This window comes from Rana temporaria, chromosome 2 (genome assembly GCF_905171775.1).
Source record: "Rana temporaria chromosome 2, aRanTem1.1, whole genome shotgun sequence".
In the NCBI taxonomy this organism is placed as follows: domain Eukaryota; kingdom Metazoa; phylum Chordata; class Amphibia; order Anura; family Ranidae; genus Rana; species Rana temporaria.
This window is the reverse complement of record NC_053490.1, coordinates 360911091-360931833: the sequence shown is the minus strand read 5'-3', so window position 1 is coordinate 360931833 and position 20743 is coordinate 360911091. Positions and strand designations below refer to the sequence as shown.

Here is a 20743-nt window from a genome sequence, read left to right as displayed (position 1 = left end):
CAACGTATCGCTGTGCACACCACCAGGCCTGGATTACAGAAAACTTCATGAAAAGGTAAGACTATATATTGGTCCTAGGAGGAGGACAAAAAAAGGAACACGGCCTCTGGCCCAGAGCAAAGATTTATGGGAGAAGGGTCCTATGAGGTATGAGGGGGCGGGATTAACCCACACGTAGGCTGCCATGGAGTCTGTCAGGAAATTGAGTATTATATCATTTTTGTGTGCACTTAAATTCAATAAAAGACAAGTATGGTATTTTTTTTTCTTTTTAAGATTCATAATGCCCTTATTTTCACAATTTTTTTAAAACCACCGTTATTTAAAACCATTTTTTATGACCTTAAAAACGACAACGTTATAAACAATGCGAAAATTTAGAGGATGTTCTAAATTTTTAATGGCCATTTTTAACGTCACGAAAAATGCTCTGAAGCCTGAAGCATGATCGTTTTTAATGACATAAAAAAAAATGTAATTTTTTACACGAGAAACGGTCGTGTGTACGCGGCATTAGAATTGCGTAATCAAACACTGCTGATCGCTTGGTTCTCTACCTGAGCTACCTGACCCGAGAGATCTGCTGTCTTTTTAAAAATGGCTGTGCAAATATGGTATGACACAAATTTGCACCATTTTTATCTCCAGTGTCTCTACTTTAAAAACATTTTTTTAATGTTTAGGTGTTTTCTAGCAAAAAATGCAGATTTTTACATGTATGTGTGAAGTGCCAGAATTGGTTTGGTTTCAAAGTGGTTAAACAATGACAACCAATGCTATTTTTGTCTTTTTATATGTGTTATGCAGGTTGGGAAAGGATGCTGTGCAGCTCTGAAGGCCTTGGGTGCTGTTGTGCATGTCACAGAAATTGACCCCATCTGTGCACTACAAGCTTGGTAAGATTACATTTATTACTAGTACCACTTCATAAATATGATATACTTAATAGGATAGATAATTGTATTACCACCACATTAATGTTGAAATGGATGATGACACTTTGACATTTATGAGGCTAATAAAAACTCCAAAGGGCTCAAACCTCTCAAATGGATGGTGAGCTTCACTGCTCTGGTAATAAAAAGGACCAGCTATAGTTAAAAGCAGTGACGCTCGACCTTTTTTTTTTTTCGACTGAGAGAACACTGACAGGGGACCTAATCAATTTTGCGTTCATACGCTGTCTCCATCCTGGTTTGCATCATGGTTGGAAATTACTTTTTTGCTTTGTTTGTTATGTCATTATGTATTTATATTAAGCCGATATGGCCACAGAATGGCAAAGTACAAAAAGTGCAAAAGTTTACATAATAATAAAACCAAAGTGCCCCTACCCAAGTCGACTAACCCAAACCCCCCCCCCTACGCCCCCCCCCCATACCCGAACCCTCCCCTTTCTCTCCGAACCTCAGTCTCTTAACTTATCAACTTTTACTAACCTACGCTTCATACCCTATACCATCTGAACTAGATAACTCTGTGATGACTTATAATCGACCTTTTAAGGGCACAGATCAAATAGGCGGAGACAAAGGATCTGTAATATATACTGTACTTTCCTGGCTGTGACGTAGTAGGGAATGCCCCTATGCCACAGCTCCACTGCGGGAGAGAAGCAATGCGAGAACCGGGGCTGGAATTGCGCTGGTTCCCGCATCGCACAAGTGTGTTTAATAAATAGACATTCTTTATCCCTCCACTACATCCGTCTATGGCTATTTTATCCTGGGGAAATATGGGAAGGTGTCCAAATTATGGGCTCCATGGCAAAACTGGAAACTTGGTAAATAAACAGTTTGATTATTTCCAATCTAGAGTGTTGGGTGGTCTAGACCAGTTAGGGCAATTACTATTGTAGTTGGTGTTACTGTTGATGGGCAGTTGGAAATCTGTCCTTTTTTATTTTGTTTATCCTTTTTGATTATCTTTTTTTTTTTTTGATTATCTTATGATACTCACCCTCTTATCGCATTCCTTGCACTCAGACAATTGCAACTGAGGGGACGGATCCGGTGTAGTGTTGGAAGGGTTAAAAGTTATGTGTCCTCTTATTGGAGCTAGCTACCGCGACCAAAGAGAGGGATCGTAAGGGGCTGGCTATAGTTACTTCCCTGGTACAGGCACTCACGACCTCCCATCCATCCTTATGTTATGTTATGTTATGATATGTTATGTACTGCTATGTAATAATGAAGAATGCATTGATTTCCCTTGATTGTCTTTAGCGTCAATGGAATGTACCTCTCTTTCTTTTGTGTACCTTTACGTTTTGTAGGTTCATGTTTCTTCATGTACTGTTTTATACTGAAAATTTCAATAAAAACTATTGAAACTAATAAATAGACATTCATCTGTCTCAGGATCCATAGATGTACTCAACTGAGCCATCCTTTCCCTCTGCCTTATGTCCCCGGCGCCGGCATCCCAACTGTGAACATCCGGCTGTGACATTTTGTGGCTTCACAAGCCGGCTGCCCACTGCACATGCGTGAACCACGCTAGGGTATTAGGTACACATGGGGTGTAAGCATTGGGTATTGGGTACAGTCGGGGTTAAGGGGGGTAAGAGAGGACCTTGTCTTCCCAAAGGAAAGTGAGGAGGAAATTAACCAACTTAAGGACCCCCTACCGACGATATACGTCGGTAGAATGGCACGGCTGGTCACAAGCACGTACCTGTACGTGTCCCTCTAAGGCCCAGCCATGGGGTTGCAAGTGCGGCGGCGGCGCTCGCGATCCCGGTCACCGCCGGTGTCCCGCGATAGGTCACCGGAGCTAAAGAACGGGGAGAGGTGTGTGTAAACACACCTTCCCCATTCTTCATTGTGGCGGTGATCGTCTGTTCCCCCCTCCTCTCCACTCTGGTGTCACAGGTGTCCCCCCCCCTCCTCTCCACTCTGGTGTCACAGGTGTCCCCCCCTCCTCTCTGGTGTCACAGGTGTCCCCCTCCTCTGGTGTCACTGGTGTCCCCCTCCTCTGGTGTCACTGGTGTCCCCCCTCCTCTGGTGTCACAGGTGTCCCCCTCCTCTGGTGTCACTGGTGTCCCCCTCCTCTGATGTCACTGGTGTCCCCCCTCCTCTGGTGTCACTGGTGTCCCCCCTCCTCTGGTGTCACAGGTGTCCCCCCTCCTCTGGTGTCACAGATACTGTCTCCACATGTCTGCAGTCGGTGGTCCCGGGTCTGTAGTCAGCGTGCTGAGGCGGGGAGGAGTGTCACGCTGTGCACTGGGCTCTGGCAAGCACACTGTCTCCACTGGGGTGGAGCAAGATGGCCGCCGCTCCGGAGCTAGGCTGAAGTCGGGGACTTTCCTACGGCCGAGGCTGCAGAGTGCTCCGCAGATCGCGTGGTGTGCCGATCCAAACGGGGTGACCCGTTTGGATCATGGATCGGTGACGATCCGTTGCACCACTAATATTTCTTATAGCAAAAAGTAAAAAATATTGAATTTTTTTCAAAATTGACGCTCTATTTTTGTTTATAGTTCAAAAACTAGCGCCAAAAGAAAGCTCTATTTGTGGGGAAAAAGATGAAGCCAATTTTGTTTGGGAGCCATGTCGCACGACCGCGCAATTGTCAGTTAAAGCGACGCAGTGCCGAATCGCAAAAAGGGGCAAGGTCCTTAACCTGCATAATGGTCCGGGTCTTAAGTGGTTAATACTGAGCTGCCTCACTCCCTTAAACCATTCTACCAGCGTGGAATATTTATGATACAAAGCTTCCCAGTAAGCCATGTAATGACATATTGAAATGTGGAAAAAGGATAGAGAGAAAGAAAAGAGATGAGGCCAGCTTAGCCTGATCAAGATAGAGAGTAAGGAGTAGTAGAGAAGACCTGAGGTCACCTAGAAAGATTATCGGTTATAAAACCAGATGTCCAGGGTATAAGGGAATCTGCACATGGTTCCCAGATCAATTCAAAGGCTCTTTTTTATCTTGTAAGGTGCATACAAATTTTTCCTGGGCCATAATCCATGATATTTTTTTGTTTTAGCAGCATATAGTAAGACCCATGTTTTTTTCCATGCTTTAGCAATTGGAATTTTGGCATCTAAAAGCATATACATTATAAGAGCCTGAGGTGGATTTGTGGTATCGCAGCACCCATGATTTTATGTAGCAATTTAAAAAATGTATTCCTGGAATCTCCTAATACGGGGAAAAGCCCACCATGTGTAGAACATGGAGTCCAGGAGATTACATATTCGGTGGTGCTTGGCTGGTGGGAGCCCCAAGTAGGGTGGGGGGGTAGAGTTCCAAAAAAGGGAAAATTCCAAACTCCTGAAGCAAATGAAAGATGTTGGGAGTGAAGATGAGGGGGCATAATGAAAATTTTAAACAACAATCAAGATCATAATTTTCAGTGGGACCAATCCCTGTTGGATGTTTACCCACTGTTTAATCACAAAAACAAAGACTTTGGACTAGAGATGTGCCAATACCGATACAAGCATCAGTACCGATACCGAGCATTTCCCTGAGTACGTGTACTCCCCCCAAAGCCGCTCCGATCATCGCTGACTGTCCCCGTGCTGTCCCCATCCGTCCTCTGTGCTGTCCCCCTCCGTCCTCCGTGCTGTCCCCCTCCGTCCTCTGTGCTGTCCCCCTCCGTGCTGTCCCCCTCTGGGAAAAGCTTTGATGCTTCACCCGATACCTGGGCAGTCAGCGGTGATCGGTGTGGCAGGGGAGTTGCAAGCACTGATCTGTCCCCTTTTCAGCTGCTTTAGTTAAAGTTATACAGCGGTGATCGGTGCTTGTAACTCCCCCCAAAGCCGCACCGATCATCGCTGACTGTCCCTGTGCTGTCCCCCTCTGTCCTCCATGCCGTAGACCTACATCATCTCATGAATCAGCCAATAGGGGCAAGAACCGGGAGCTGTGTGTGTAAACACACAGCTCCCGATCCTGTCAGGGGGAGAAATTACTGTTTGCTGTTCATACAATGTATGAACAGCGATCAGTCATTTCCCCTAGTCAGTCCCACCCCCCTTCAGTTAGAACACACACAGGGAACATAATTAACCCCTTCCTCGCCCCCTAGTGTTAACATTTTTATAGTAATCAATGCATTTTTATAGCACTGATCGCTATAAAAATGCCAATGGTCCCAAAAATTTGTCAAAAGTGTCCGCCATAAGGTCGCAGTACCGATAAAAATTGCTGATCGCCGCCATTACTAGTAAAAAAAAAAAAATATTAATAAAAATGCCATAAAACTATGCCCTATTTTGTAGACGCTACAACTTTTGCGCAAACCAATCAATAAACGCTTATTGCGATTTTTTTTTTAAATGTGTAGAAGAATACGTATCGGCCTAAACTGAGGAAAAAGTAAAAAATATATTTTTTTTTCAAAATTGGCGCTCTATTTTTGTTTATAGCACAAAAAATAAAAACCACAGAGGTGATCAAATACCACCAAAAGAAAGCTCTATTTGTGGGAAAAAAAGGACACCAATTTTGTTTGGGAGCCACGTTGCACGACCGCGCAATTGTCAGTTAAAGTGACGCAGTGCCGATTCGCAAAAAGTGGCTCGGTCATTGACCAGCAATATGGTCCGGGGCTGAAGTGGTTAAAGGGGAGATGTTGGGGGTCTGTTAAGACCTTTTATATCTCACCAAAGACCCCCCCAACAGAGCTGATAAAAAAGAAAAAAAACACACTGACAATCCACTCCAAGCGCCCCCCCCCAAAAAAAAAAATAAGAAAGTACTTGAAAAAGGTATCGGTATTTGTACTCCTGCTCAAAAAAGTGGTATTGGGACAACCCTACTTTGGACAATCTAAACAGAAACAATCCAGGGAGGAACATGCCCTAGTAGTGCAATAAACTTATTTCCTGACACGATCCCGCAAGCCATCGTAGCTGTACACCAGAGGCGCACGCGGGGTTGCCGATGCGTGTGACCATTGGTCGCAATGACTGCCGGCCACGCGCGATCGTGGGCATGAGACCCAGAACAGGGACGTGTATGTGTAAACACACACATGCCAGTTCTGTGAGGAGAGGAGTGAGAGATTGTGAGTTCCTACTAGCTAGGAACCACAATCTCTCATTTCCTCCAGTAACTCACATGTCCCTACAGTTAGAACACACACTAGGGAAAACAGTTAACTCTTTAACAGTTAACTCTTTAGTGGATCTTTAGAGACCCCAGAACTTTGGAACCAGTGGAGTGGAATCTCTTGAAATTCCAGCTTGTACCCTAAGGATACAGCAGAGACTACCATCTGTAATGGACCTCTGTCTGCCAAGTTGCTGAAAACTGCCGATGCCCCCCCCCACTCGGCCGAGCAGGGGCGCTCCTTCATGAGGAAGATTTGGTGCTTTCTGCGCATGCCGTGGCCACTGCCTGGCCAATGTCCCAGGAGCTGGAGAGAGAGAACGCTTAAAACAAGGACGCTTGTTTTTCTTTTTCTGTGGCAACAGAGTAGTCTTGCCGCTTGATATCTTTTGGATATATTTTTCGAAATCATCCCCAAAAAGCTGTTCCCCATGAAAGGGGAAACTGGTCAAAAGTTTTTTACATGGGGCTTCTGCTGACCAGTGCTTTAGCCAAAGAATTCTATGCATGTGCACTAGCTGGAGTGTAAGGCGAGATGCTTGCTGTATAGAATCCCTAATGGCGTCTACTGCGAAACATAAAGCCTTGGGCATATTCTCCCAAAATTTGGCTTGTTCAGAGGGCAGGTCTTTTAACCCATCCTTTACTTGATCCCTTAGGACTTGAGACATACTCACTGCCGCCACGGCAGGTTGGGTTACTGCGCCTGCCAGGAGAAAGGAAGATTTCAATAACGATTCTATTTTTTTCTCAGAAGGATCTTTAAATACCTGGGCATTGTCTACCGGGCAGGTTAAACTGGTATTTACACAAGAATTTGCTGCATCCACTGAATGCAGACTCCATTTTTTGGCAAACTTTTCCTTCATTGCATAAAGAACTTTGAACTTCCTAGGAGGAGAGAAACGCTTGTCTGAATGCTTCCAGTCTGCGTAAATCAGTTTCTCCAATAAAGGATGAACCGGAAAGGAACAAGTAGTCTGTGGGGATTTTAAAGACCCCAGGGTGGGCACAGGTGAGTCAGTTAACTCAGAAGGAGGCAACTTAAATGCAGAGCGCACTGTCTCAGTATAATATTGCTCCTGCAATTGTTGAGCCCTCTGAAATATCAGATCTTTCAGACTCCTCATCCTTATCCTCTGATGGAGGCATGTCCTCCTCATCCTCATCAGACCTTTCTGAATGGAGATATGAAGGTACTCTACTTTGCTTTTTTCCTTTTGCAAGTCTTTAGCAATTAACAAAGCAAGTCTCCCTTCTAAATTGCTATGGGCTACTGCCAAAGAGTCCTCAGTGACAAATGCAGACCCAGACACCTCAGAAGAGGTTGTGACCCCTGCTGGAGTCAATGGCTCATCCTGCATAGGTGCATCATAACTTACCGGGGACGAAGGTACCAAGCAGGCCCGGGTAGAGGCTCTTGTCTTAGGTGGCAATGTTTGTTTGTCTTTTTTAACCCCTGTATTTCTCCTTTGTGAAGACATATTACCAAACAACAAAGCCAAGGTACTATCAACTGTATATTCTTTTGTGCTAGTTAAGCCTTTTACATACAGTATGCAGCTAATCACACAGTTTCATGCTAAGTGGGTGTCCTCTTTTGGGGGCACCAGATAACCAACCACATAGAGACCTTACAATGTCCTTTAGCTGCTGTGTCCCATCCAGGGAGAGCTGCAGGTCTTCATGCCCTTTTATGAGCTTCTGCCTGTCACAGAACACTGTGATGACGTGCCTGGGCATGTCCGCGACCCCCCATCCTCCCTTCCCCCATAAAGCACGCCCCTGTGCGCGTGCACACACGCCTAAGGGTCTGGCATCCTGGGGGAAGCAGTGTGCTGGAGTATCCAGCCTTTCCTGCAGGGAGGATAGGACCTGATCAGTAATGACAGAGCTCTGCAGCGAGGAGTGTGCTGTCTGAATGACCTGACACTGTGTGGAGTTTTGGTGAGTAGCAACTCAACTCTTTACTCCCTCTAGTGGCGTAATTAGAGAAGACATCCACTTACAAAAAAAAAGTTTATAAGGTAAATCTTAATACTTGTTTCTGCTTACCTTGTCCACGCCGCAGGTTTTGCTGAAGACCAGACAGAAAACAATCTTCACCCATCACCGCGGGTATTGTCTGCCAACCTTCAGGGTTATGGGTTCCTACTTAAAGGATGCCTCTTTCCTGGGCCTTGTAAAAGACAAGCCAGGACATTTAGTGTTTGTAAAAAGCAATAGTGGACCCTAGAGCCCAGTCATCCGAAGAGAGACATTACAGGCGATACCTTGTGCGCGAGGTCCGGATACCATTCAATTGGGGTGTAATAAATTAAGCGACTTGGATGGACCCGAAGTATAGCTCTTTTGCCCAAAGGGCCTCGATGGCAGAGCTTCCTTTAGCACTTATCCTCATCGCGTCCAATCTTCTTAGACACTGGCAAAAAAACTGAAGTACTTCCTGTATGGGAGGGGTTATATGGAGGGAAACTTGTTCTCATAGGTTGTACCTGGGTCCAATCACCTCTGGTGACCATACAACCCACTATGTAATGACTAAGGCTCTGTGTCCCGTGGTGTACGATAAAGAAATATTGTTTTTTTGTTTTTATGCTTAACTCTTTAGATAACGTTGCTCTAGCGTTTGTCAGTTCCTCTAATGTCGCGGATGCAATAGTGCATTTGTGAGTTGCTTCCAACCTATGGATTTGTTCAATCAAAGATTTTAGTTTTTGATTGTTGTTCCTTTTTTTGCTTGGCTAATTTGGCAATGAATTCTCCCCTAATAACACATTTTGTGCTTCCCACTGTGTAAGTGCTGAAGTTTCATCATTTTCATTTTGTGAGAAATAGTTCTTTAGTATGTTGTGAAAGTGTTGAACGCTTATGGGGTCTTTCAAAATGGAAGTGTTAAGTCTCAATGTTTTATTTCTGGTAATTTTTTCAGAGAAATTTAGTGTCATAGAAATTGGATGGTGATCAGATAAAGTAATTTTTTCAATTGTTGCTTTTTCTAGTAGTTGGTCGGGTGTGATAAAAGAAAGTAGTCAATTCTGGAATATTTTTGATGGACAGGAGAGAAGCATGTGTAGTCTTTAGTTTGTGGGTTAAGAGTTCTCCAAATGTCATGTAGCAATAGGTCTTGTAGTTGCACTTTGATTTGTTTCAATGCTCTATAGGAATGGCTTGATGTACCTTTTGAAGTGTCTATGAGTGGATTTAAGGGAATATTGAAGTTTCCTCCCATAATGAGTATGCCCGAAGCGAAGGTGGATAATAACTATTTTATTTTACGGAAGAATGCTACTTGCTTTGAGTTTGGAGTGTATGGGGTAGATTCAGGTAGATTGGCGCATCTTTATACCGGCGTAGCGCATCTCATTTGCGATACGCCAACGTAACTTAAAGAGGCAAGTACAGTATTCGCAATGCACTTGCTCCTAACGTTGTGCCGGCGTAACTTAATTTTGTCGGCGTAAGCCAGTGTAAGTGGGTGTGACCTTATGCAAATGATGGTCGGAAGGTGGAGTAGTGATATACGCCCGGCATATCCTGGACGGAGCATGCATAGTGAAGTGGACGTATGATCGCTCCCCTGTGTTCATGCTCACAACTACGCCGGCCCAACTGGGATACGCCAAGCCTATAAATACGCCCAGACATGCGCCCGTCCGGCGCAAAAGTACATCCTGATTTTTTCCCCCCCCTTAGGGGAAAGTACTTTTGCAAAGCAATGGCGGCTGCTGCAAATACAGAGAAAAAGGATCGGAGGAAGAGAAACTTTTGCCCGGAGGAGAGGGCAATTATTGTTGCGGGCATAGTGGCACATGATAAGTACCTCCATGGTGCCCTCAGTAACCAGACCAGCAAGGCGAGAAAAAAGGAGATCCTGATGGAGCTCAGCTTGCAGGTCAGTGCCGTGGGCAATGCCACCAGGACCCCCGAGGATATCCAAAAAAAGATCAATGATCTAAAAAGGAAAGTCCGTGAAAAGCTGGGTGCGATAAGGAAGCATGCCAGGGGCACGGGAGGAGGACCAGCCTGTACTGTGCGGTTGACCCCGGAGGATGAGTTGATCACCCAATGCTTGCAGCGTGAGCAGGTGGAGGGCATGGAGGGGTTCGACTACGGAGACCAGGCCTTGAGGACAGGTAAGTGTGTTTTATCTCTTATATGGTGTGTAGCATGTGAGGGGGTGGAAGGGAACATGTGACATGTGTGGGTCCACCAACATGTGAATGGTTTGTGTCATCCACAGATGTGCTGGAGGGAGCTGGGCCGTCGTCGGCTGCAGGGCGACCCACGCCATCCAGGGATGAGAGTGCCCATACCTCTCCCCTGGAGGAAGTAGAGGAGGAGCACGGGGACCTGGAGGATGCATTCTATATTCTGGATGAAAATTCCAGCATCCCTGGATCCTCCCAACCCTCCTCCCCCATCAGGGGACCCTCACAACACTCCTCCCCCATCAGGGGACCCTCACAACCCTCCTCCCCCATCAGGGGACCCTCCCAACCCTCCTCTCCCATCAGTGAACCCTCCCAACCCTCCTCCACCATCAGGGTACCATCCTCACCCTCCTCCTCCATCAGGGGAAGCTCCTCACGTGCCTCCCCATATGCACGGCCCCAAGCCTCTCCTGCCCCCAGAAAGGCCACCAAAAAAACAAGAGGTGTTCCAGAGGCCATTCACGAAACCCTTGCGAGGGATCAGGCCCTTCAGACCCAGCATGTGGGTGCTGTTGCCCGGGACATAAAGTGTCTCGCAGACAGCCTGGCCTCCTCGGCACAGATACCAGACTGTTTGGCGGATATCAGTGCCAATTGTGCAGCAGTTGCCACATGTGTTGGGGAGCTGCAGGCCACGACCTCCCGCCTGGTGACTGAGGTCAAGAGCCTCACAGTGGCTGTTAAGGCCAATACGGCGGAGGTGAGGCACATTAGGCGGCAGCAAAATCAGAACACCACCCGCCAGCTGCGGATGCACGCCGAGACCACCGCGGTGCTCACCCGCATAGCGGTGGCGTTGGAGGGCAGGCAGCCAGAACCTGCCAGGAGTGCCAGTCTTGAGGAGGAGTCTCCTGATGATGCCCCACCCCCCACCTGAAGTTGCCCCCAGGCAAGTGAGGAGCCAAAGACGTGGCACCAGGCAGAGCCCACGACTGGGAAATTGAGTGGTTTATTTTTGTTTTTTAAGCTCCGGTGAGGAGTGTTATTTTTATTTCATCTCCGGTGAGGAGTTTTATTTTTATTTCATCTCCGGTGAGGAGTTTTATTTTTATTTCATCTCCGGTGAGGAGTTTTATTTTTATTTCATCTCTGGTGAGGAGTTTTATTTTTATCTAATCTCCGGTGAGGAGCGTTTTTTTTTTTTTAATACTGCACACGATCAGTAGTGCAGGCTACAGTGTGACTGGTGTGTGAATGTGGGGGTGACACTCCTGCCAGTAAGGGGTGTCACTTTTGGTCGTCGGGGATAAGTAATCCCCACGACCGTGTGAATGTGGTATGAATGGTCAGCGACATAATTGGAGTCTTGGCGCGGCGTTGCTGCTCGCAAGTCCTGCATGGTGGACTTGGGCTAATCCAATGTGATGTGGATGTGGTGTGTGTGAGCTAGGGACCACAGTGGTGTGCATGCGTGCATTCTCCTTGTGCCATGATGAATGTGTTTGTTTAACGTGCAAACATGCCTAACACGAGGCATCTCCTGACTGCTCTTCCCTCAGCAGATGGGGTAGCCTCGGTTAGGGGGGGACTGTGTGGTTCGGGGGTCAGGTCCTCACGTATGTCAATCTCCAGGCCCTTTCTCATGGCGTAGTTGTGCAGCATGCAACATGCACCGATGATCTGGCACACAAAGTTTGGTGAATACAACAGGGTTCCCCCGGACTTATCCAGGCATAGGAAACGGGACTTCAGGAGGCCAAATGTGCGTTCCACCACTGCACGGGTACGTATGTGTGCATCATTGTATTTTCTCTCTCCTCTGGTTTCTGGATCCCGGAATGGAGTCATGAGATGGGGCGCAAGTGCATATGCTGCGTCACCTGGAAGGGAAACGACAGGAGGATGTTAATCGTGCATGTGCCCCTCGTGATGTCTACATCATGGGGTCGGACAGTCATGCCTGACTCCCATGTCACTCACCAACCAGCCAGCTGCTCCCGTACACGTTCTGTTCGAATTCCATTGGGATGTTGCTTTGACGGTATATGTAGCTGTCGTGGCTGGACCCTGGGTGTTTGGCGCGGACGTGCCATATGAGGCATTGGGCATCGGCTATCACCTGTACGTTGATGGAATGCCACTGCTTACGATTGCGGAATATGTGCTCTGTGTCAGGAAAGGGGCCGTAGTGCCACATGTGTGCAATCAATGGCCCCCACGGTGCGTGGGAATCCGGCAATTCTGAAAAAATCCGCCATTGCCTTCTTCCGCAGATGCTCATGGGTGGGTTTGATGATGTGGTGGGACATGCGTGTGAGGATTGCGGGGACAACCTGGTGCACACATCTGCTCATAGTGGATTGTGACATCCCAGACACTCCTCCACTTGTACGCTGAAAAGATCCACTTGCAAGGAAATGGAGTGTTGCCAGTACCTTGACCAGTGGCTGCACTGCATGTGAGCGATGTGTCTTGCTGGTGATGTCATCATGCAGGGCTGTGGCTAATTCCAGGATGGCATCAGGGCTGAATCTGAAGATGCGATACACCTCCGATTCCCCCATGCCAAAGACGTTCATGTGCGTTCGGTATATCCTCTCCCGTGCCCTCTTACGTGGCGGTGGGCCCATTAGTAGTGCTAGGACCACGGCTGCCATGTGTTGTCCTGCAAGTGTGGTTGCTCAGCTTGTCCGTAACGGTGCTGCTGAAGCTACTCTCCAGCTGACTTGTGCAAGTCTGGTGCAAAGTTACCCCTGCTTTATGAGGGGTAAGTTTAGGCCGGGAGTACAACTTACGCGCACCACGCATAGCCTGCGCCGGACACGCGTATGTTCGTGAATCGGCGTATCTCCCTCATTTGCATATTTGCATACGAAATCAATGGGTGCACCAGATAGGTTCAGCGTAAATATGCGCCTACGTTACGCCGGTGGTGAAAAGTTACGTCGGTCGGGAGAAGCCTATTTTCAGGCGTATCTAGTTCTGTGGGTACGGCGCATAGATACGACGGCGCACATTTACACTTACGCAGCATATCTCGAGATACGTCGGCGTAAGTCCTACCTGAATCTACCCCTATATGTTTGCTATAGTTATGGGATGAGGTTGGGAACCTTCCTTTGAGAAAAATGTATCTCCCTTCAGAATCCAACATAGTCTAGTAGGTGAAATGGGGTCTGCTTCAATAGTAATATTGAAACTCCTTTTGTTTTCCTTCCGGGTTGGTTGCATGGAAAGTCAGTGGAAATTTTTTATCCTTAAATTTGGGAATCTTGTCAGCTTTGAAGTGGGTTTCCTGAATGCATATGATATTGGCTTTATGCTTATGAAATTCATTTAGAAATGTGGTTCTTTTTTCAGGAATGTTGAGACCTTTTGCGTTGATTGAGAATAATTTTAATGATGGTGAAATGTTTTGTTGCTTGTCATGTTGTTTGTTAGTTATTGCAAAGGTGCAAAATAAGTGGCAAGCTATTTAAATCACTTTAATTCAGTGAATGTTTTAACCACTTAAGGACCGCCTCTTGCACATTTACGTCGGCAGAATGGCACGGCTGGGCACATGCATGTACAGGTACGTGCTGTGCTATTGCCCAGCCGTGGGTCGCAGGCGCGCGCCCGTGACCCGATTCGAAGCTCCGGGACCACGGGACTCGCGGACCTGATCACCGCTGGAGTCCCGCGATCGGTCCCCGGAGCTGAAGAACGGGGAGAGCCGTGTGTAAACACGGCTTCCCCGTTCTTCACTGTGGCGGCGTCATCGATCGTGTGATCCCTTTTATAGGGATACATAATCGATGACATCACACCTACAGCCACATCCCCCTACAGTTGTAAACACACATGAGGTCACACATAACCCCATCAGCGCCCCCTGTGTTTAACTCCCAAACTGCAACTGTCATTTTCACAATAAACAATGCATTTTAAATGCATTTTTTGCTGTGAAAATGACAATGGTCCCAAAAATGTGTCAAAATTGTCCGAAGTGTCCGCCATAATGTCGCAGTCACGAACAAAATTGCTGATCACCGCCATAAGTAGTAAAAAAAAAAAAAAAATGCAATAAAACTATCCCCTATTTTGTAAATGCTATAAATTTTGCGCAAACCAAACGATAAATGCTTATTGCGATTTTTTTTACCAAAAATAGGTAGAAGAATGCGTATCGGCCTAAACTGAGGAAATTTTTTATATATTTTTGGGGGATATTTATTATAGCAAAAAGTAAAAAATATTGAATTTTTTTCAAAATTGTTGCTCTATTTTTGTTTATTGCGCAAAAAATAAAAAACGCAGAGGTGATCAAATACCACCAAAAGAAAGCTCTATTTGTGGGAAAAAAGGACGCCAATTTTGTTTGGGAGCCACGTCGCACACCCGCGCAATTGTCTGTTTTTTTTTTTTTTTATAATAATTTTTATTGGGTTTTCACAGATACAGTATCATAACAATCTGAATACATTCCAGTTTTTCGTCAAGAGTAAGAATGTACAATCAGTTACAAGTGTTCATTGCATATAACGTAGGCATCAAGAGCGGTAAGTCGGTCTTGCTGCGAGTGTTCGAAAGAGAAAAGAAAACAAACTAGCACCGAAGACAACAAAAGACAGTATGACCAGAAGGGTAGGCCCAGCCTAAATAGACGCTGGGTTCACAAAAATGCTGCTGTCCTGGCCCAACATGACCACGGAAGCCATCTGGTGTGAGTCTCAGCGTACTTTGCAGTACTGGAGGCCATCGTCAACTCATAATTGTAGTGTAGGTTTACCAAGTCAATTGTATATACAATCGTCGGGGGTTGAGTATTTTTCCAGAGTCTAATTACGCTCAGTCGAGCTGCAAGTAAGATGTTGGTGACTACCAGTCTCAAGTTGTTGGGGAACCTGTCGACATGCATATTGAGCAACGCCAGTGCTGGCGAGGGTGTTATGGTGGTCCCTGTTATGTCTGACAGGATGCGAAAGATGTTTGTCCAGTATGTCCTGATAGACGGACAAGTCCAGAAGATGTGGAGGATATCACCATTGGGTTTGGTGCACCTCCAGCAGGAGTCGGGAATGTCCTTCCCAAACTTAGCTATTTTAGCGGGCGTGAGGTACCAATGGAGAGAGATTTTTATTGTGAGTTCCCATAATGACGCATTGCGGGTGGACTTGTATACTGATCTAAGTGCTGAGCGCCAGTGAGCTTCAGTGAGTGTCTGACCCGTATCTAAGTCCCACAGATCGTGAGGTTTGGCTTTGGTGAAGACCTGTTTTTGGCGAAATATGTTATAGAAAACGGAAATTCCTTTCAGCTTGGAGGTGGAATCAGTCAAGTATGACCATACTTTAGGAGGAATGGAATAGCATGGTTTTGGCATCCGAGGCAGACAATGTTTAATCCTAATGTATGTGAAGAGCTCCACATGTTTAAGTTTAAATTTGTCCTGTAACTGCGGGAATGTGAGCAGTGAATCATCTTTGAAGATGTCTTGTATATAGTGTACACCAGAGGATGTCCAATATGACAGCCTAAGGTCTGTCGTGCATTGTCCCAGGATGTTCAGTGGAAGAGGAGGTTGGAACGGATGGGGATGTAGTTCACCCTGTTTAACTAGAAATTTCCAAGCTAGGGCCGAAGCCCTCATCATTGGGGGAAGCGATTCGGAGACTAAAGAGCCGTGTGGGACCCCCAGTATCCAGTTTCGGAGTGTGTGATGTCTAACCATCGTGGATTCCAACTGCCCCCAGAGAGTAAGGGGGCGGGGGTGGAACCAGTCCCTAAGCTAGGCGAGTAACGTAGCCCAGTGATATTCTTTGAAGTCGATGGATCCCGCACCGCCTGCAAGTTTGTGTTTAGTGAGAATTTGTTTAGCGCACCAAGGTGCCTTGCCTTGCCACAATAATTTATTCAGGGTAGTTTGGAGAGCTTGAAAGTATGACGATGGGATGTGTATTGGGATTGTCCGAAATAAGTACAACAGTTGGGGAAGATGTATCATTTTGAATGCTGCTAACCTACCCAGCCAGGATAGTTTGTGTTTGGCCAGTGATTAAGTTTCTGCTTGGAGTGTAGTTAGGAAGGGTTTGAAGTTGCTCTTAAAGAGGTGTTTGATAGATCTCGTTAGGTGAACCCCCAAGTAGGTTATTTTGTGGTCCGCCCACGCGTAGGGAAATTGAGCTTGGAGAAGATTCCTAGTGGTAGCGTCTAGTCCTAAGTCAAGGATATAAGATTTAGTGGCATTGACTCTGTAGTATGATATTTTACTGAACCACTGAAGGGTCTTTTGCACTTCCGCCAGTGACGAAGCCGGGTTGGTCAACATAAGGATGACGTCATCTGCGAATAAACAGATTTTGTGGGAAGTGGTGCCAATGTTGAACCCTGAAATGTTTGAATTTTGCCTAATATGTTCCGCAAGGGGTTCAATGAGAAAGTTAAAAATCAGCGGCGAAAGGGGGCAGCCTTGTCTAGTACCGTTCGTTATATTAAATGGTTGAGAAAGCATGTCAGCTGAGAAGACTCGCACTGACGGGGAGGAGTATAAAGCGAGTAGGGCATTCGTTATTCGACCTTGAAATCTGAATTTCTGGAGAACTTTTCGGAGATATCCCCAGTGGATTCTGTCGAACGCCTTCTCTGCATCTAAAGCTAGAAGCAGAGAAGGCGTTCTGCTAGTTTCAGCATGGTGTAAGATGTCGATCACCCGTCTCGTGGCGTCGGACACCTGCCGTCCAGTAGTGAAACCCGATTGGTCTCTGTGGACCAACGTGGGCCTGATAGTAAGAAGTCTCGTGGCAATCGCTTTCGCATAGATTCTTAGGTCTAAATTGAGAAGTGAGATGGGATGGAAGTTTTGGGGTGTCGTCGGGTCTTTTCCCGGTTTGGGCAGGGTTACAATAAGTGCTTGCAGGGATTCCGTTGGGAGATTGGAGGTAGTGGCCGCATTGTTGAATAGGGCTGTTGGTGTTGGCGCTAGGTGGTGAGCAAATTGTTTATAGTATTCCCCAGTGAGACCATCTGGGCCAGGGGACTTACCCGAAGGTAAGGAGTTGATGGTAGCTATTATTTCCGCAATGGTAAAGAAATCGTTCAGTTTGGACAATTGGGCTGTGGTAAGGGATGGGAGTCTAACGTGGCTGAGGAAGTCGTCAATGTCTGTAGAGGAAGGTTGGTGCGTGTCAGGGTCAGCGTGCAGGTTGTACAGGTCGCTGTAATACGTGCTGAATGCATCAGCGATTTCCTGGGGGTTTTTAAGTTGCTCTTTCGTATGTGGGTGAAAAATGTGGTCTATTCTATTCTTCAACCTCCGCCCCTTAATGCGTTGTGCTAAGACCCTACCCGCTGTGTTGGATGTGGAGTAGGAGAACGCCTTCAATCTCCGTTGATTGCCTTCAAAGGACTGTAAGAGGAGGAGTTCCTGCCTTAGGGATAACAGTCGTGCGGAGTTGTTGGGGTTGGGGTTGGATTTGTCGAGTCGTTCCAAGGTGTCTTATTGTGTCACAAGAGCATCTATCTTCAACGATCTAGATTTTTTATGAGCTGAGTTAAGCTTAATTAAAATGCCCCTTACAAACGCTTTATGCACGTTCCACACCACGCCTGGGTCAGGCACAGAAACCGTGTTAGTGTCAAAGTATTCTTTTAGGTGATCAGATATCTCCGGAGAGAAGGAAGGGTGTTGCAATATATAGTTATTAGCCCTCCAAACAAAAGTAGGACGTACATTTTGTGAGTTAGAGATCGGGAGTGTTATGGGGGCATGGTCCGACCAGGTCGTGGTGTGGATCACAGATGCGCTGATAGATTGCAAAAGCCATTTGTCAGTAAGAAACAGGTCAATGCGTGAATAGGTTCTATGGAGGGGAGAAAAGAATGTGTAGTCAAGTTCAGAGCCATGGTAGCATCTCCAGACGTCAAACAGATCCTGTGAGGCTATGAAGTTTTTTTAGAGGGGATTCTCTGCGCTTAGAGGCGGTGGTGGAGTCCAGGGGGACTTCCGGGACTAGATTGAAATCCCTGCACAAGATAAGGCGCCCTTGTTTAATGGGTAGGATGATTTTCATCACTTTACGGAGGAATCCGATCTGTTTGACGTTGGGAGCGTAAATGTTAGTCAAGGTGTAATCAATGCCATTCACGTTGCATACAATATAGTACAATATACCTGCCATCTGGGTCTAATTTAACATGTTTCAGAAGGAATTTGACAGTATCTCTAACCGCTATATACACCCCTCTCTATTTGGAGGTGAAAGGGGCCGAAAACACGTGAGGAAAGTTCCTATTAGCACATACAGGTGCACCTGTAGATAGAAAATGTGTTTCTTGAACACATAAAATGTCACATTTCAAGTCTAATGCCGTTTTCCATAGGGAATGTCTTTTCGCCGGGTGATTCAACCCATTGGCGTTAAGGGACAGATTCTTGAGCGCCATCAGGGACTGGATGTGAGTAGAAAATGAGATGGAAGTCACTTACAGTTCGAAGAAGAAGTTGAGCGTATCTGTACGCGTTTACCAAAGATCACTCTGGAGGTCACTGTCAGATCTAGATCTCAGGAGTGCAGGTCCCTGCACACTCGGCGTAATAGCTGTAAGTAACACAGTTAGTAGCAAAATTTTACGAGCACGAAAAACTGGAGACTAAAGAAAACGAACTAAAGGTTGAATCACCACCAACGTAACCAAGTGATGGAGTAGAGGAATGGTAGTTCCAACTAAACCACTGGAGAGGGGAATCAAAAGTTAGTTAACGGCTGTAACAAAAATGGTAGAGAGCTGATTGCCAGGGAGAGTCTCTTATGTGTAGATATAGTTGCCCATAGGTATTCAGGACATCTGTTCCGGACCATCATCACGGATCGCGACGAGGTGGGCGAGAATTCCGTTGTTCCTTCGGAGGCGCTGGAGTTTGCTGCGGTTCTAGGAGGATGCCCCAGGAATGGAGTAGGCGTAGTCCCTTCTGCAGGTCCTGTACCACATGGCTGGCGCCATTTCTTGTTATGAGCAGCGTAGCCGGGTAGCGCCATTTGTACTGAATTTTATGGTTGATAAGGCCCTTGGTTAGCGGGTTAAGTTGTCGCCTCAGTTGTAGAGTGTATTTGGAGAGGTCAGGGAAGATCAGGACACCCTCAAACGGGCCTTGTAGCGGCGGGCCATTTCTGGCGGCCGAAAGCAGTCTCTCCTTAACGTGACAAAAGTGGACCCTCATTAATGTGTCCCTGGGGACTTATGCGGCGAGGTGTGAGGGCTTAGCGATCCTGTGTATGCGATCAATTATCAGGTCCCTAGGAGATGCGTCTGGGAGGATCAGATGCATAAGCTCTTTGGCATACCTAGGGAGGTCTGCAGGCAAGATGGTTTCCGGGATCCCCCACGGTTTTAAGTTATTTCGTCTGGACCGATCTTCCAAATCGGCCAGCTTGGCCCTCACCCAGGCTTGTTCTTTCTGCATGTCACCATAAGAGTCGACCAGGTTGTCCACTGTGGCCGTGCAATCTTCCATGCTGTTCTCTAGGTGGGACACTCTGTCATCCATAACCAGCATGTCAGCAGACATTTTAGTGAAAATAGAGGACAGGTCTGTCATGAGGGAGGTCTGGAGGGATAACAACATGTATTTGAGTGTGGTGTCCATCACCGGTTGTCCCGTCGTGGGGAAGGAGGCCATAGAGGATTTTAGGGCCTGGTTGGATGGAAGGTGACCGTAAGCCGGGGGCTCGATTTGTGGGGAGGTGCGCGGCGGTCCCGGACCTATCCGCATTCGCGCTTTCGCCGGGCTGCCTGTAATAGGATTCTCCCCTGTTTTGTGTACCGGAGGTGAGGGAGGGCATAGAGGAGCCTGGGTACCCGGTAAATCATCCGGGAGTTCCGAGTAGGCCTCGGAAGCCACGTTCCCGGCGGTGCCATTTTGTGACTGACCTGACTTGGCTTTGTGAAGAAGGCCGTCAGCTTTTGGGGGTGATGCTCCGTCATCCTCTTCCTGGACATAGTTCCACAGAGTCCTCGGGGTGTCAGGATGTCGGATGGACCCAGATTGCTCGGTTATTCGGGCTCAGATCGCTCTGTTTCTCTCCCCTGGCAGACGAGCACAGATTCTAAGCTGCCATCACCATTGCTGGCAAACCACGCCCCCGCAATTGTCTGTTAAAGCAACGCAGTGCCGAATCGCAAAACCTGGCCGGGTCCTTTAGCTGCATTTTGGTCCGGGTCTTAAGTGGTTAATGTGGTTGTTCTTTAGAAGCTGGTTGTAAATTATTAGCTTGATTACAGTATTCTCCTGACTATAAAGCAACAATTTTAATTGGGGATGAGGAAGACACAAAATAAAATAAGGGAATAGATGGGAGGGGAAGGAGGGGTGGATGGGGTGTTCCGGAGGTAGGTTTAGACCTGCTAGTCTACCCTAGTAAAACAAAAAGTCTGGTAGGTTCAAAGGGCGAAAAAGAAAATGTTTCTACCTTTGTGTGGGTTCAAGATGTAAGTAAGTCTAGATGGAATCTTACTACGGTTAAATCTAGTATTCAGATAAGAGGGAA

General features: G+C 46.8%; 1 protein-coding gene across 1 annotated transcript in view; it reads left to right on the top strand.

Moving 5' to 3' along the window:
• Window positions 1-20743, top strand: part of AHCYL1 (adenosylhomocysteinase like 1) — an 810468-nt gene that overhangs the window by 490371 nt on the left and 299354 nt on the right. Inside the window, exon 10 of the mRNA XM_040337629.1 lies at window positions 808-896. Coding sequence (XP_040193563.1) covers window positions 808-896 — 89 coding nt within the window. The remainder of the gene's footprint in view (window positions 1-807; window positions 897-20743) is intronic.